Source organism: Hydra vulgaris, chromosome 12 (genome assembly GCF_038396675.1).
Source record: "Hydra vulgaris chromosome 12, alternate assembly HydraT2T_AEP".
NCBI classification, from domain to species: Eukaryota; Metazoa; Cnidaria; class Hydrozoa; order Anthoathecata; family Hydridae; genus Hydra; species Hydra vulgaris.
The window spans coordinates 59,977,070-59,994,718 of NC_088931.1; the positions used below are offsets into that span (position 1 = coordinate 59,977,070).

The 17,649-nt window shown below is 30.1% G+C and overlaps 1 protein-coding gene across 1 annotated transcript in view; it reads left to right on the forward strand.

Annotated features, from left to right (window-relative positions):
* LOC105844890 (probable serine/threonine-protein kinase DDB_G0291350) overlaps positions 1-17,649 on the forward strand; it is a 43,273-nt gene that overhangs the window by 15,803 nt on the left and 9,821 nt on the right. The window contains exons 3-7 of the mRNA XM_065813933.1: positions 13,662-13,697; positions 13,943-14,068; positions 15,413-15,562; positions 17,268-17,356; positions 17,480-17,536. Of these exons, the coding sequence (XP_065670005.1) occupies positions 13,662-13,697; positions 13,943-14,068; positions 15,413-15,562; positions 17,268-17,356; positions 17,480-17,536 (458 nt within the window). The remainder of the gene's footprint in view (positions 1-13,661; positions 13,698-13,942; positions 14,069-15,412; positions 15,563-17,267; positions 17,357-17,479; positions 17,537-17,649) is intronic.

Sequence of the window (17,649 nt, forward strand, 5' to 3'; positions counted from 1 at the left end):
CTAGTTCTTTAGAGTCGGCATACGACTCATTGTTTTTCCAGTTTGAAGGATCTTCTTCAAGAAAGGAAATGTCAATATTTAAGAAATTAAAAAATGAAAGTGATTTACACGTTACAAAGTCCTCAAGGGATTTACTCATTACATTTGTAATACCTGCTAATTTCTTTGATGGCCTATTATTATCTACGCATTGACGCTGAAGGGCAGTTATCATTTTTCTTTTAACTTCAATCTCTACATCATCACTAAAAAAGGCCAAAGATATAGGTTCTTCACTTGTGAGGTAGTGGTGTAGTGGTAGAGCGCTCGCTTCATAAGCGAGAGGTTCCGAGTTCGATTCCCACCACGTCCCTGGTAGTACCGCGCTCAACTTATTTCTCCGCGCAGCGGCTTTGTTCTTCAAGGTTCGTGTTTTGGAGTTATAGAGTTGAGAGAGGGGGATAACCACAAGTAGCCTCCTCATCTGTAGTGGCCTTCTTGGCTTTGGGGAGGTGAATTATTAAAAAACAAAAAAAAACTTAAATACCATAGATGCCGCTTCATTGCCTTGGTTGCAGCGGTCGCTATATTTTCATTCATTTCACGATATTCCTCAATATTTTTTAGAAAATCTAAATCATTAAATGGGGCCAAGGCACTGAGTGGTGCAGTAAACCACTGTCGAACATATATTAACGCAGCAAACATGCTAATATCTCTTACTGCGTTTAATTCATGTTGCACCATTTTAAACTGATCTCTAAATAACCATATTTTAATTGAATAAATAAGTTTTGCCATCCACCGAGCATGATGGAAGGCTCCAGGTGCTTTAAATCTTATTCCACTAGGAGGTTGCTCTCCTAAATATATTAGACATAATTCAAGAAGTTCTTTATAATCATCTCGTGGTTGTGAGTCTTGCAAACATTTTTTTAAGAAATTAATTGTAGACAATTTTTTTTCAATCGAGATGTTTGAAAGATATCTTTCAGCTTCTTCATCTTGCACTGTTAGGCTAAAATCATCTTTCTTGATATTCTTCCAGGCTTGTTTAATTTGTTTGAAAATAGCAACATCTGGTCCGGAAGTTGTTGGAAAATAAATTTTAAACACAGATCCTGCAACAATTTCAGTAATGTGATGACGACAAGCTAAATTCAATAATTCTTTTCCTAATTTTTCTTCAAGTAAATTACAAGCACCTTTCTCAGATCCTGTATCGCTAACTGTGGTATCAAACGACATGCCACAGAGATTATTAATAAGATTCGAAGCGTCCCATTCATGGAGGGAGGCTACAACTGCAGTAGCAATGGCTTCTCCTTTTGAATCAGGAAGTTTTGGCACTCCGAGAAGTTTACTAAAACTGACAAACGCTCAACATTTCCACTTCCATTGATGTCTGCCATCATTTTTCCATCCCAATGAACTATGAGAGGTACATCCGGTTTGAAATTTTCTTTCGTTTCATTGTAATGAGTTTCACGATAATCAGTTTTTGCCCTATGAAAAGTAGTAACAGATATAGAGAACTCTTCGATGGGAGCTCCTAAACTTTGCATTGTAGCTGCTATAGTTCGCATTGCCACACGATTGCTTACTTTTCCTCTATCTAAGGAAGCGACAACTTCAGGGGTAATAATTTTTTTTATAGAACGCTTCCTTTTCAGACCAGAGCTTTCTGCAACATCATCTTTTCCTTTCAAAACTACGATATCATCATGATCGCTACTAGCAGAACTTGAAGGGGAAGTTGAATTCTCAAGAACAACTACTTCTTCAGAGCATTGTTTCCTTAACGCTTCTTTTTGCAAACGTTTATCCAAACTTATCTCTCTGCAAACTTTATTTTCTTCTTTCTCTGCATCATCTTTTTCAATGGAACCCAAGACCATGTTTCTATAATCTCGTTGATCTATGAGGAAATCGCGATCTTCAGCAATTTTTATTAAATCAAAAACATTAGTTGGCGCAATATCAAAAAGTTTCATAATTCTCTTTTCAAAGTCTGTTACTTTGCTTCTAGCAACAGCTGATTTTTTATTTCTGTCTTTTAATAGATCCGTATATTCTTTATGAAATTTTTCAAGCCTTGTAACTGCATTATCCTTTCGAATTGTAGGAATTTTAGCTTTTTCCCAAATTTCACAAGTTGATTTGATAACTGTTACCAAACTTTCATGTATACTCAATCCTTTCACCTCATGGTGGAAGAAAAAACATTTTAATACTTCCAAAATCGTTGGAAGCTTAAGATGGGAAAGTATTGATATTGGTTGACCAATTACCCATTTTGCTGTAGAACTGCGTGTTGACTTTGCGACTGCAGCCATTTTAAATTTTCTTTAATACAGTGTATGAATGAAAATATATTTTGTTGTCACCTATATTTTCAAACAAAATTAGTTTCGTTGAAACTCGCAATTATATCACTTTCTTAAAATACTGTAATTAATATTATTAGTCAAGCTAAATAGATAAACTATTGTAATATTTCAGGAATCACAACACTCTTGATAAAGTCTCGAACTGAACTAAACCATATAATAAACCAATATAATAAAATATAATGAAATTTGGCTTAGTTTGCAATTTATTTTGCCGCTTTAATATGCATTTAAAAAGGAAATGTTGTTTAACAAAAATTATTATGCGTAATAAGAGCTTTATTTTCGTTTTTATTTTATTAAAATCGAACTGTAAATAACCGAAATGTGCACAGAAAACGAAGGTCAATATTTTACTGAACCTTTGAAAATTCCAATTTTAGAGGGGTATAAAGATCGCCCCAGCGATCTCTAAATATTAACCGATTTGGCTGATTTTTTTGGTACAATGTTTTCTTTCATAAATGAACACATTTAGACCTTAGGAATAACAAAAAGTAAAAAAAAAAATTTTTTGGTCATTTTTGGATCACCCTAATATATATATATATATATATATATATATATATATATATATATATATATATATATATATATATATATATATATATATTTATATGTATATATATATATATATATTTATATATATATAAATAAATGCATATATATATATATTTATATATATACATACATACATACATACATACATACATACATACATACATACATACATACATACATACATACATACATACATACATACATACATTGTGTGTATATATATATATATATATATATATATATATATATATATATATATATATATATATATATATATATATATATATATATATTTTGTCAGATCAGGTTATCCTGCTACTGGTAACATGTAACCCAGTACAATCTGCTTCATGTCCTGCTGCCTTGTAGGATACGCCTTTTTAGGCAAAGGCTAGGAGATGCCAACTCCGATATAAAACACCCCCTGCCTTGGGGCTCTTGGTTGAGTAAAGGCTAGAGATGGTGTCTCGATAAAAATACTCATCTTGGGCAGATGTTAAATGCACCCAGCTACTGTCTTGTAGAAGGCCTCCTAGGCAAAGACTTAAGGGGTAAACAGATTCTATCTGTTGACCAGCCTTGCACCCCTTCTTCATCTATTAGGCTGGCGCAGATGTATTTTTAATACATTGTTTCCAGTTTAGGATGTTGAATGCTGGATCTTCTTGACTCAATGCATGGGTTTGCTTGTGTCACTGTTTTTACGACTAGGCAACTCATTCTATTATCTCCTTATGAGGGTACAGCTCTAAAACTCAGTTTTATGGTTCTGAGGCCGGCTGGTAGTCAGGTTTCCCGAACTCTGTGGTAGCTCTCAGAGAGGCTGATTCCATCAACAGCTGAAAAAAAAAGTATTAACAGTGCCATATTGCGCATGGATGGTGTCCCTGTTTGTACTTTTGGTGTGCATTGCGGAGGCCACATTTGGAGCCCTTTGTTACGGCTTAGGGTTTATTAGTAGTAATGAGGCAATTGCGTGGGCTATTAAACGGTGTTCTGAGTACTATCTATGCTTTGAGTCAAGTTCTTCAAACTAATTTAAAAATGAATAAAGTACCAAAAACTATAAAACACAAAAAACCATCATCATCACCAAGTTCTCTAAACCTATCATTCACTAATATTCGTGGTCTTCGAAGTAACTTTTCTTCTGTTGAGTCTTATCTCTTGCAAAGTTCACCAGACCTACTTGCTCTTTGTGAGACTAATTTGAGTTTAGCTGTCTCATCTTGTGATCTTAGTGTTGATGGTTATCTTCCTCTGATTCGTAAAGACTCCAATAGTCACATGCTTGGCCTGGGCATTTACATTCGTAAGAATTCACCTGTTTGTCGTGAAACTAGGTTTGAATCCACAGACTATTCTTTCATGTGCTTTCGTTTAGCACCACTTCACTCTATTGCCTTTCTCTTTGTTCTATATCGCTCTCCTTCATCTCAAGACTGCACTCTTTTTGATGCTATTTCTGATCATATTGACCAAGCCCTCTCTCTTTATCCATCAGCTAATATAGTTGTTGTCGGTGACTTTAATGCTCACCACTCTGAATGGCTTGGCTCTAGTGTCAGTGACTCTGCAGGCATTAAAGCCCACAACTTTTGCCTTTCTCAATCCCTAACTCAAATAGTCAACTTTCCAACTCGCTTTCCTGACAACCCTAATCATTTCCCTTCTCTACTTGACTTATGTCTTGTTTCTGATCCTAGTCAGTGCTCAGTTTCTCCACATTCACCCTTAGGTGCTTCTGATCACAGTTTGATCTCTTTAAAACTAATATCTCATTCTTCTTCATCACCTGAATCCCCCTATTATCGAACCTCTTACAACTACAGTAAAGCTGACTGGGATTCTTTCCGTGATTTTCTTCGTGATGGCCCTTGGGTAGAAATCTTTCAACTTCCTGTCGACAAATGTGCTTCTTACATAACTTCGTGGATTCAGGCTGGCATGGAATCTTTTATTCCCTCTCGACGATTCCAGGTCAAGCCTCACTCTCCTCCATGGTTTTCCTCACACTGTGCTGCTGCGATTGCCAATCGAAACCGTTACTTCCATATTTATCAGCAAAACAATTCTCCAGAAAACAGGCGTCTGTTTATTACTGCTAGAAACAACTGTAAAAAGGTTTTGTCTAACACCAAAACCCGCTATTCTCAGGTCATGAAATCTCGTATCTCATCTCAAAAATTAGGCTCTCGTGACTTCTGGAGAATCTTTAATAATATCAATAATAAGGGCAAATCTATAATTCCACCTCTCTTGTATGGTTCAGACTTTGTCACCTCACCTAAAGACAAAGCCGAACTGTTTGCTAAAAACTTTTCATCAATATCATCTTTTGATTCCACTAATTGCGTTCTACCTGATATTGCCAACAAACAGGTTGATCCATTGCTTGACATTCATATCACTCCAGCATCTGTATCTAAAGTGATCTCCTGCCTAGACTCTTCTACAGCTTGTGGCCCAGACAACATACCTGTTATTGTCTTGCAGAAGTGTTCTCCGGAGCTGTCGTCTATACTCTCAAAACTATTCAACAAGTGCTTATCAGAGTCTTGTTTTCCAGCCTGCTGGAAAGCGGCATCTGTTATCCCTATCTTCAAAAATTCTGGGGAGCGATCTGATTCGTCTAACTACCGTCCCATAAGTCTTCTTCCTATCATAAGCAAGGTTTTGGAATCTTTAATTAACAAACACTTAATTTCTCATCTTGAATCTAATAACTTACTTTCTGACCATCAATATGGATTTCGATCTTCTCGTTCTACAGCTGATTTGCTAACAGTAATAACTGACAGGTTTTATCGTGCATTAGATGAAGGTGGAGAGGTTAAGGCCATCGCTCTTGACATTTCAAAAGCGTTTGATAAAGTTTGGCATGCTGGTCTTCTCCATAAGCTTTCTTCTTATGGTGTATCCGGCAACATCTTTAAGATCATTGAATCCTTCCTTTCCAATCGTAGCATAAAAGTTGTCCTCGATGGACAACACTCTTCTTCTTATTCTGTAACTTCAGGGGTTCCTCAAGGTTCTATCCTTGGCCCTATACTCTTTTTAATTTACATTAACGATCTTCCAGATATTCTCACATCTAAGGTGGCATTGTTTGCTGATGATACTACCATTTATTCTTGTCGTGATAAGAAACCAACACCCTCTGATTGCCTGGATGGGGCATTTGAGCTTGAAAAGGATCTCACTTCTGCTACAGCATGGGGCTCACAGTGGCTGGTGAACTTTAATTCAGATAAAACTCAATTTTTTTCAGCCAATCGTTATCGCAATAATTTAGATCTTCCTATATTTATGAACGGTGATGTACTCGATGAGTCACCTACTCTTCATCTTCTAGGATTAACTCTTACTTCCAATCTTTCTTGGAAACCATATATCAAATCAGTTGCAAAATTAGCATCTGCTAAGGTTGCATCTCTTTATCGAGCTCGCCACTTTCTTACTCTGGATTCTATTCTCTATCTCTATAAATCTCAAATCCGGCCTTGTATGGAATACTGTTGCCATATCTGGCGCGGATCTTCTAATGATGTCCTTTCTCTTTTAGACAAGGTGCAAAAACGCGTTGTAAACATAGTTGGACCTGCTCTTGCAGCCAACCTCCAACCATTATCACATCGTCGTAATGTTGCTTCTCTTTCTCTTTTCTACAAATACTATAATGGGCACTGCTCTAAAGAGCTAGCGTCTCTTGTGCCATCTACTAAAATTCATTCTCGTGTTACTCGTCATTCAATTAAGTGTCATCCTTTTTCTGTGACTGTTCCTAAGTGCTCCAAAAACGCTTATTCGTCTAGTTTTTTTCCTCGAACATCAGTTCTTTGGAATTCGCTTCCTTCATCTTGCTTTCCTGATTCATATAATTTGCAATCTTTTAAATCATCTGTCAATCGTTATCTTGCTCTACAACCTTCATCTTTTCTCTTACAGTAACTTCCAACTTTAATTAGTGGCTGCTTGCAGCCTTGTTGGAAGCGAAGATGTTTAAAAAAAAAAAAAAAAAAAAAATATATAAATATCTTTGCATTCTTGACTTTGCATAAAATGTCATTATGTCATACTAAAATATATTTTGCGTACTTAAAGTTGTAAAACGTCAACTTAAATACAAATTTCTTTAATAAATGAAGAGTAATGCATCAAATAATGAAAAAAAAAAAAAATCCTTTATATTTAAAGAGCATCTTCCCAAGCTTCCCAAACTCTCATTCCATGCATGTACTGACCCCACACATGGTTATTTTAGTATGGCATTATCAATTACATTTTATGAAAGGCAAAGTATGCAAAGATATCTGTATTTATATTAGTGTGACCCAGATGCCCTTATGACCCAGTTGCACTTAAGTACTTAAATTAGCTTAACTTTTCTTAAAAAGAAAATATGACAATATTTAGTGGTAGCAGATTTTAATTAAAGTATCAAGATTGACAATTTTTTTTCAAATTGTCTATATGAGCCTACTAGAATCTTAATTGCTGTATTAGAATGTTATTAAAAGTGAATAACTGAGTTTTTTTGAAGTTTAAATTCACAAGCTATTGCAAGCCCTAATATGTTACAGAATTGAAATCAGATTCAAGATTGTCTGCACTTTTTATAAGTTCAAAAACAAAAAACATTTTGTCAAGACAGGAGTATAAAGTTGAGTTGTCAGCAAATAGAGCTACTTTAGGTGTAAGATTGTTCAGAAAGATCATTAATGTTGATAAGAATCAAAACAGGACATGAACCTTGAGGTACCCCAAAAGTTACTGGAAATGAAGAAGAGTGTTGGCCTTTGAGGATCACTATGATAAAACGCTTAGAAATAGTTTGATAATCTCAAAAACTTTTCCAAATACACCATATGAAGCAATTTTATGGAGAAGACCATCTTGCAAACTTTATTGAAAGCTTTAGATATGTCAAGAGCAATAGTCCTAGCTTCACCGCGACCATCAAATGGGTTATAAAATCTTTCAGTCACAGCAGTTAGCGAGGCAGCTGTAGAGTGAGTAGATGGAAAACTGTATTCAGTAAGTTATTTGACTTAAGATGGGATGTTAAAAGTTTGTTGATTAAAGATCTTGCTAATAACAGAAAGAATACTAATTGGACACTAGTCAGAATGATCTCTAGAAATTTAAAATTGGAACCACAGATTCTTATCTTAATTGTACAGAAAATGTGTAAAAGTATTTTGTTTATTAAAAAAGTTAAAACCTGATCAATAGTTTAACTCAATTTTGTAGTGTTTTTTTTTTTTTCTTAATTTTTCTTGATGTTTGTTTTTATTTTTTAAAGATATATGAACATTAAAATATGTATACATTTTTAGTGGTTATTAAGGTGCTCCCAGAAGTTCTTATGATCTTATTATATATCACCGCGGAAGAGCATTTAACTAGTTCACGCCTCTTTCCTTACCAATATTGCTTATTGGGCTAGAGCCTAAATAACTGCACCAGGGCTGCACTGGCTGCACCAGGGCTGCACTATTGACAACTTAGGTTGATAAAGTAGCTAAATCAAAAGGTGATGCAAATAAAACAGTTTAATCATTTTATAATCAAGCAAATATACAAACAACCAAACTAATTAAAATGGCAGAAGAAATTCTTAAAAAAAATTAAAATTGTTTGTTGCTCTTTATTTTTTTATTTTAATTCATTTAAAAACAAAGTAGAGTGTTTGCAGACAATTGCTACCAAGATAAAAATCTCTATGAAACTTTCAAATGTTGGTATTGGTTTATTGGGATTCATTTGACAACAAAAAATTTATGAAAGAGTTCTTTTACAAATTTAAACTTAATGTGATACTTGGAACTACCAATGAATAATTCATTCATTGGTAGTTCCAAATATCACATTAATTTTAACAACCTATTATAAAGTTAATTTATTATTAAGTATTTATCTTGAAAAATATTTTTCTTAGGATGTTTGGGTGGAAAGTATATTGGTATCCTAGTGTTGCCACATAAGTCAATCTAAAAGATGGAACCAATTATTGCTGAGGCAACATTTTAACTACTAGAAGATTCGAACTATACAGACTGTGTAATAGGCATGGTTTTTTAACTTGATAGCATCAAATACTGGGTCTATAACTGCAGACTGTGTTTCAATGCAAAATATAATTAGCAATACACTTCTTTGGCTTGCTTGTTGATATCACGTAGAAGAAATTATACTAACTTGCACGTGAAACAGTTTGGAGATTTCTAAGTAATGAGTAAAGTGTGGTGTTTTATGGTTTTACTAGACCAGGCGCTTTGTTCAAGGCAAGATGGATGTCAAAGTTGTTATACTCTATAAAATTTGTACTGTTGAACATGATCAGCCAGCTACTCAAAGGAGCATTTTTTGATGGACAACTTTCTAAGCTACCAAGAATTATTCAGTTTGTTTTAATCTAATACATTCCATGGTAGCTAAGTGCATCTATATTTTCACTAAGGATTTGTCTCCACTGTCACTTTTTAATAACAAGCTTGAGGCAAGATTGCTGAAAAAATGTGACAGTGAATGAAATAACTCAAAAAGAAAAAGTTTGGGATTTGAATAATCTATATCTCTAATGCTTTCTATAATAATTCAACTAATTTTATTGGCTCCCTCATTTTGTTGTTGAAGGCTTCCTTATTTTATTGTTAAAAATCCCCTTATTTTTTTACCATATTAAATGTAAGCACTAGTTTTCTCAGAGAACCTAATACAGAATGATGAAAAAACAAAAGTTTTATTGTTTAAAAAAGAACAAATACCCAACCAAAGAAAAAAAGTTTAGAACCAGATGGTACATTAAATTCTGAATAGATTATTACTTCTTTTATTAATTTAAAAAAAGTAGAGTTAAATTCTTTATATTGTATTCAAATTTATATGTTAGTAAAAATCAATTGTTTGTTGTTGATATTTTTAGAGGTTTTTAGCACTTAACTTATATTCTAAATTTTTGAATTAATAAACATGCACAGTATATATTTAATTTTAAATTTATCGTAATTAGTGTTTAGAATGAGTTACAATATATTCTAGGCTATTCAGAAAATATGCTAAGCATGGATGTTGTCTTCAAATAAAAAAGTATTCAAGTAATTTTTAATGAGGACAACATTTCACCAAAATCTAAAGGTCTAACAGAAAAAATAGGAACTCTTGAGTCTTTTAAGATCAGTGGCTGCATCTCCCCTATTCCCACCTCTTGCGAGGCAATAACATGGTTCTTAAGCTCATTTGTTTGACTCAAAATATTTCTTCAAATTAGATAATAACAGTAATAGTAATATAGATGCTGTAGCAAATTAAATTGCAAAACACATATATGATTATATATGCGTTATTATGTTATTGTTATATGTAACATATATGATTATATATGCGTTATTATGTTATTGTCATATATAACATATATGATTATATATGCGTTATTATGTTATTGTCATATATAACATATATGATTATATATGCTTTATTATGTTATTGTCATATATAACATATATGATTATATATGCGTTATTATGTTATTGTCATATATATAACATATATGATTATATATGCATTATTATGTTATTGTCATATATAACATATATGATTATATATGCGTTATTATGTTATTGTCATATATATAACATATATGATTATATATGCATTATTATGTTATTGTCATATATAACATATATGATTATATATGCGTTTTGTTATCGTATATGCGTATTATATTATTGTCATATATAACATATAAGATTATATATGCGTTGCTATGACAGCCTACATTACTCTTTATTTTATAATTACAATTTAGTTAAAAATCAAAATTAAAGAATTAAATTTAAAGAGTTAAATAAATTTCACAAAATTTTTAATAACAATCTATCTATATTTCAATTTATAAATTTCTATGCTTAAAATCAAATTTTAAAAAGTTGCGCCTAAATGGAGAAATTTGATTTAAATTTGCTACCACTATACATTGTCTGATTTTGCCAAGTTTCTAGTTAAAAGGAACCATCTTACAAGAAAAAAATCATTTTTATTTACTAAAAATTTAAGAATTGTGGGGCAACTGGATCCCAATAATGTTTATACACATATTTCTAGTATAAATCAATATTAATAGAGTTGATTTAATAAAAAATTATACATTTGAACATTTTAACATTTTTTTCTCAGTAATTTAATCATGCAATAAACAATAAAGTTTAATTGTATTTTAAGGAGGCAAATTCAAAACTATTGTTTCTTAAATAAAAAATGCTTGAATGAGTATTTTTTGTTTATACTAATATCAAAAAACTTGCTATGCTATTCTTTAAAAGATATTCTCAATCTTTTTTGTTTAATTTTCTTTGATTTTTTTTTTTATAAGATTAGCCAGTTAACTCAAACCATTAAAAATTTAAAAGGGATTGTCCATAAAGTATATACTCTCCGATGGGGGGAGAGGGGGCTGTTGTTATTAAATCTGAAAATCGCCCCCCCCCTCCTCTTCTTACTAGATTGTCTGCATCCCCAATTCAAAAAAAATTTAAAATCATCCCCCCCCCCCCCTCCTTATGACATGGTCTGGATCCGCCCTTGCCTGAGTCTCCAATTATTATCTTTGCTTTTAATCTTTACAAGTTCGAATTTCTTTTTGTATCAGTTAATCAGATACAAAGATTTTTACGGCTCGCTTGTAATATTAAATGTGTAGACTAAAAAGTGACTTGATAGTACTCACAACAATTTATTAACAGTATTTACAACAATTAATTAACAGTATTTACAACAATTAATTAACAGTATTTACAACAATTTATTAACAGTATTTACAACAATTTATTAATAATTTTGCCAATTTTAAATTAAATTTTCAAACAAAATTAGATTTGGTGTAAGTTCTTGAATTCCTGGAATTGGAAAAGATGGTAAACGATTACTACATCTGTCCAACAACATCTGTAGAGTAGTCCAAGATCATCTGCAGGCTTTTGTTTAAGATCATCTGTATTTTTTTTACTCCAACAACATCTGAAAAAAAACCTGTATATGAAACTACATCTGGTTAATATAATGCATTTATATATAATATTTTTTTCCAGATGTAACTACATCTGAAAAAACCATATATAAAACTGAATTTAATTAAATATTGCATTTATATTTAACTTTTTTTTCCAGATGTAATTTCATCTGAAAAAACCATATATGTAACTACATGTGGTTAATATAATGCATTATAATTTAATAATTTCATAAAATTCTGTTTATATTTGATATAATCGAAAAGATGTAACTACATCTGTAGAACTTACAGATGTAGTTGTACAGATGCAGTTATTCTTAGCATAACCGAAAAGATGTAACTACGTCTGTAAAAAAACTCCAGATATAGTTGCACAGATGTTATTATACTTAAATAATTGAAAAGTTGTAACTACATCTGTAGTAATCATATACTTTTTACACAGATGTTATTAGATATGAATGAAATTTCAGATGTTGTTGGACAAATATTATTATATCTCAGTGTATTTACAGATGTTGTTGTTAGACATAGCAAAAACGGATGTTGTTATCCAAAAAGATATACCAAAACAAGTTTTATTTTTTTTTTTTTTTTTTTTGAGAAATAAAGCATTTTTGCAAGTAAAAGAAATAAAATGTAAGAAAAGAAAATGTTTGCAACTTAAAGAAATAAATAATTTTAAAAAAATAATTTTTTTAAGCAAGTAAAGATAAATTAATAATAGTTTTATATGTAAAAAAAAAAACTTTAAAAAAATCTTTTAATAAAGTTTATGAAAATAAAAAGTCAAAAAGAAAAAAAAAAGTATGTTATATATAATGTAGAGAATGACATGGAGACGGGTTTTTGTCCCCATCCCCACCCCGTTCATTGAATTATGTCCCCTCAAGCAAAATTATTATTTCTATCAAATATTATAACATATTGCAATGTTCCTTTTAATGCTAATATACATTTCCGTTTTTTTTAAAACATTTTATAACACATACAGAAGACAAATAAATGTATTAATAAAAAATGTAGAAGACAAAATGCATTTTAAAAAACATGTATATGTGTATTTATTGTAATAATTAAAAGGTATTATAATAAAAATGCATACTTGAAAGACTTCTAGTCCTATCATCTTTATTTCTAATGCAGGCCTTCATGTGAGCCTTTAAGCCATTAGTGCCGTCACAAGATTTCCACTTTAAAAGTGAATTACAGTTTATACATTTAACATGTGAAGCAAACATGCTGACGACTTCAACCTTTTGAAAATTAGGCCAGACATCAGTTGTTCCAGAATTTTTAATAAAAGTTATTCTAGTTGATTTTGAAATTATTAGTTTTTCTATGTCTTGTTTGTCCAAACATAAAGAAGTCATATCGAAAATTAATTTTTGAAACATGTATAAAAAAAGTCATTACCGTTACCGTGGTATTACTGTAAACATTGTCCTCATTACCACGATATTACCCTCACTTATTTTACAACTGCCCCCATTATTGCGGTAAAAACCGCAGTTTACCATGGTAACCGTCCCCATGTCACTCTCTAATATAATGTCATGTACTATAAGAGAGTATATATAACATACATTGTGTATTTTTATACAATATATTTTATTGTATATCAGAATATTCATTGAAACAAATTAAATTATATTATTTTTATTTTAACATTTTATTGAATATAAACAAAATTAAACAGTATTGTTCTTTTAATATAGAAGCGAGTTTTGCTTCAGCTTCCTGAGCACAATGAAGTATGTATTTTTTGAGTTTACTTAATTATTATATCTTGTTTATCTTTTATTTTTCTATTTCACTAAGGTTAGGTGTAATTTATCAAAAGTTTATGTTATAAAATATTTTAAGAACTTTTTTCTACAAACATTTTATTTTTTTACACTACTGTTATATTATTACTTTACATTAAGAACATTTTTCTAATTTAACTATTTGTTGTCACATTATGGTTATTAAAAAAAGTTTAATGTGAATGTTATAGATGATCCAGAGGGAAATAAGTTCTCATAACACAATAAAGAATAAGTATGTTATGCCATTAATAGATCACGAAATTGTGCAAAAGCAAGGAAAATACGAAGCACGCTTATTGTTTCCATATTACAATGTAAGTATTCAAGCTGTGTTAAAATTTTTTTTCATTACTCAAACACTTATAAATCATTTGTTATTATTAATCATTTGTTGTTATTAATTTTTCATTATTATTAATCATTATTATTAATTGCTGGTTATTATTAATCATTCAATATTGTTAATCATTCATTATTATTGTTCATTTATTATCATTAATCATTCATTATTAGTTATTTATTATTTTTAATCTATCCTTCATCTACCCTTCATCTTCTAGGGTTAACGCTTATATCAAGTTCATTACTAAATTAGCATTCGCTAAGGTTCTCTTGCATCTCTTTATTGTGCTTGCCTCTTTCTTACTCCAGATTATATTCTTTATCTCTATAAATCTCAAATTCATCCTTGTATGGAATACTGTTGTCATATCTGGAGTGGATCTTTGAATGATTCCCTTTCTTTATTTCTAATTCATACAATATGCAATCTTTCAAGTCCTCTGTTAATGGTTATCTTGTTTTATAAACTTCATTTTTTTTCTTCCGGTAACTTCCAACTCTAATACTGGTTGTTTGCAGCATTGTTAAAAGTGAAGATGTTAAAAAATAAAAATCATTAGCTGTTGTTAATTGTTAATTATTATTAAACATTTATTATTATTATTTATTAATTATTATCAATCATTTATTATTATTAATCATTTACTGTTAATTATTGTTAATTATTCATTGTTATCATTATTATTAATCATTCATTATTATTAATAGTTCATATTGTTAATCATTCATGGTTATTAGTTGTTCATTATTATTAATCATTCATTATTACTAATCATTCATTATTATTAATCGCTAGATATTATTAATCATTCATTATTATTGTTAATCATTTTATTCTGTGTTAATTATCCTATTAGCTATAATAATAAACAAGATGCAACTTGATATATTAATACAATAATTGTTTGTATTTGTTGTGTATCTGGCAAGTCTAGCAATAGGTCAAAGTTTTAACAGTCTGATTTGAAACTAAGCTATGACTATTTTTGAAGGAGTCATAAGTTAAGTGTTCAATGGATTTAGATTAACCTAATAAGAATTCAATTGATTACATCTTTGTGTTTTATACCCACAGCTTTATGTGTTGCTGAATTATATTTTTCATTAGTTTATATAATCTGTTTTATTTTTTCGCTATCATACATTTTTATTACTTTTGCAAAGTTATATTGTTATTATTCAAGTTATAAGTGCATGGCTTTACCGCCATTGTAAAGCTCAAGATTATTACAATGTGTTTAAGCATTTAATCAGTTTTTAAAAATTTATAAAATTATATAAGTAAAATTTAGAACAAAGGTTTCTTTTTTAAATAGCTTGGCTCTGTTCAAGAAATGATTGATGTTTCTCTAATAACAAAAAAATCAATTGAGGAAAAAAAAATTGTTTCAATGATAAAATGTTTGTGCACCGCAGTATCAACATTTCATTCTCATAATCCGTCATACGCGCATCGAGATATTAAGGTAATAATTTGCATTTATTGTTCATGTATTTACTTTGAGTATTTTATTCTTTGTTCATTTAATGTTAGTGTTTTTATTATTGTATATTAGTTTATGGTATATATTTTTTATTTATTAACTAATAATTTAATAAAATTTAAAAACTAAGAAGTAAGAAATAAAGTTTATTAGTTATAAAATGTTTCAAAATATAATCATTTTATTATTGTAAAATTTGATTCAACTGTTGAACAATAAGTTTACTATAAAAAGTTTAGTTTATTCAGTAATCTATCAAAAATTGCAACAAAAAATTAGGTAAAATGTAAAAAGATTGATGAAGAGGGGCAGCATCAGGCTCCTCTGTTCTGACAGTGCTGCATACAAAGCAGCTATAGTTATAAAGAGTTAGTGAAACAGTTTGCAGAAACGTTTGGCGCATTGATTGCCTTTTACAGAAGAGCATTCCAGTGATATACAATTCGATTTATAAAAAACTGTTCTTTGTTGATGCAATTTATCGAGGCACTGACTGTGACCCCAAAGATTGTAAACCAATCTAGCTAATTTTTACGTCTTTGGCACATAAAAATTGTTTTTGTTAATTTTTAAAGTGATTTTGAATTGTTAAATTAGGTCACCTCAAATCCTGCGGTCTTCAAGTGATGTTAAACTCAACAATGCTTTTTTCAGCTTACCATGTTTTTGATTGGCTTTTGAGGCTGCTATTTCAAATTTTTTGATTTTTTAATTTTAAGCTGTCTGAAACCATGGCGCTAAGATCTCTTTCGATCTTGGTAACTGCAAGTTTTAATTGAGATCCGTCATCGCTGCACATTTAATATTGTTTTGTTGACCGTTTGGTTCCGCAGTCTATGTGCAATACCTTACATTTTGCCATGTTGAAATATTTCTGGAAGATCATTGATAAAAAAGACAAATAATGGTTCTAAAACCGATCCTTGTGGAACTCCACTTGAGACAGGTACCCAATTTGGTATGTGCCCATTCATGACTACCCGTTATTGGTGATTTTAAACTTAATCTATACCTAATTTTTTGTCTAGCTTATAACAAACGCGTAGTTTGTTATACGTAAGAGTGGTTTTTTACCATAATCTGTCAATTTAGATACCATCCATATAAACATATATATATATATATATATATATATATATATAAATATATATATATATATATTATTATATATATAATATATATATATATATATTATTATATATATATATATTATTATATATTATTATATATATATATATATTTTATTAAATATATATATATATATATATATATATATATATATATATATATATATATACACAAACTGAGAAACATGACTATCAAGTCATACTTTTCAGTTTGTGTAGCGCTTTGGCAAATAAATCATGTATAAATCACATTGACAGCCTAACCTAGGTGAATAGCTTGTTTCATTGCATTACAAAGTATGTAAAATAGTATAATGGTATATAAAAATGTTTAATTTTGATTGTAGTTGATAAAATTTTTAAGTTTTTAACAACCTTAACAAATTTAGTTATACTGTGGTAATTTTTTTGTCATGGTTTCTATTTAATCTGTTACTACTATAGCATTTATAATAAAAGTCTATTTTTGCTCTGTTAAATTTAACTGTCTATTAAATTTACTGATATTAAATGCTTATATTAAACTGATATTAAATTAAGATTTAAACAACTTTTTTCAGCCTCATAATATGTTAATAGGAGAAGGTTCTAATATCATTCTTATGGATTTGGGAAGCGTTCGTGAAGCTAATGTTAAAATAACTTCAAGGTATTGCAATTTTTCATACTTTTTAACAGAATACATATTTTAACAGTATGAAACCTATAGATATTAAAGTAAATGATATTTTTTTTTTGCTCTATTTTTCAAGTTTTCATTTTTGTTGTCTAGAAAAGAAGCAATGGAACTTCAAGAACTCTGCTCCCAAGAATGTACTGCTGCATTCCGGTAATTTTATTATATTTTTGTGGTTGTTGTGATTATGAAAAATCAAAAAAAAATTTTAATACTTTGTTTGAGTTTAATTGTGCGAAAAGTGTAGTATACATGTTAGTAAGTTG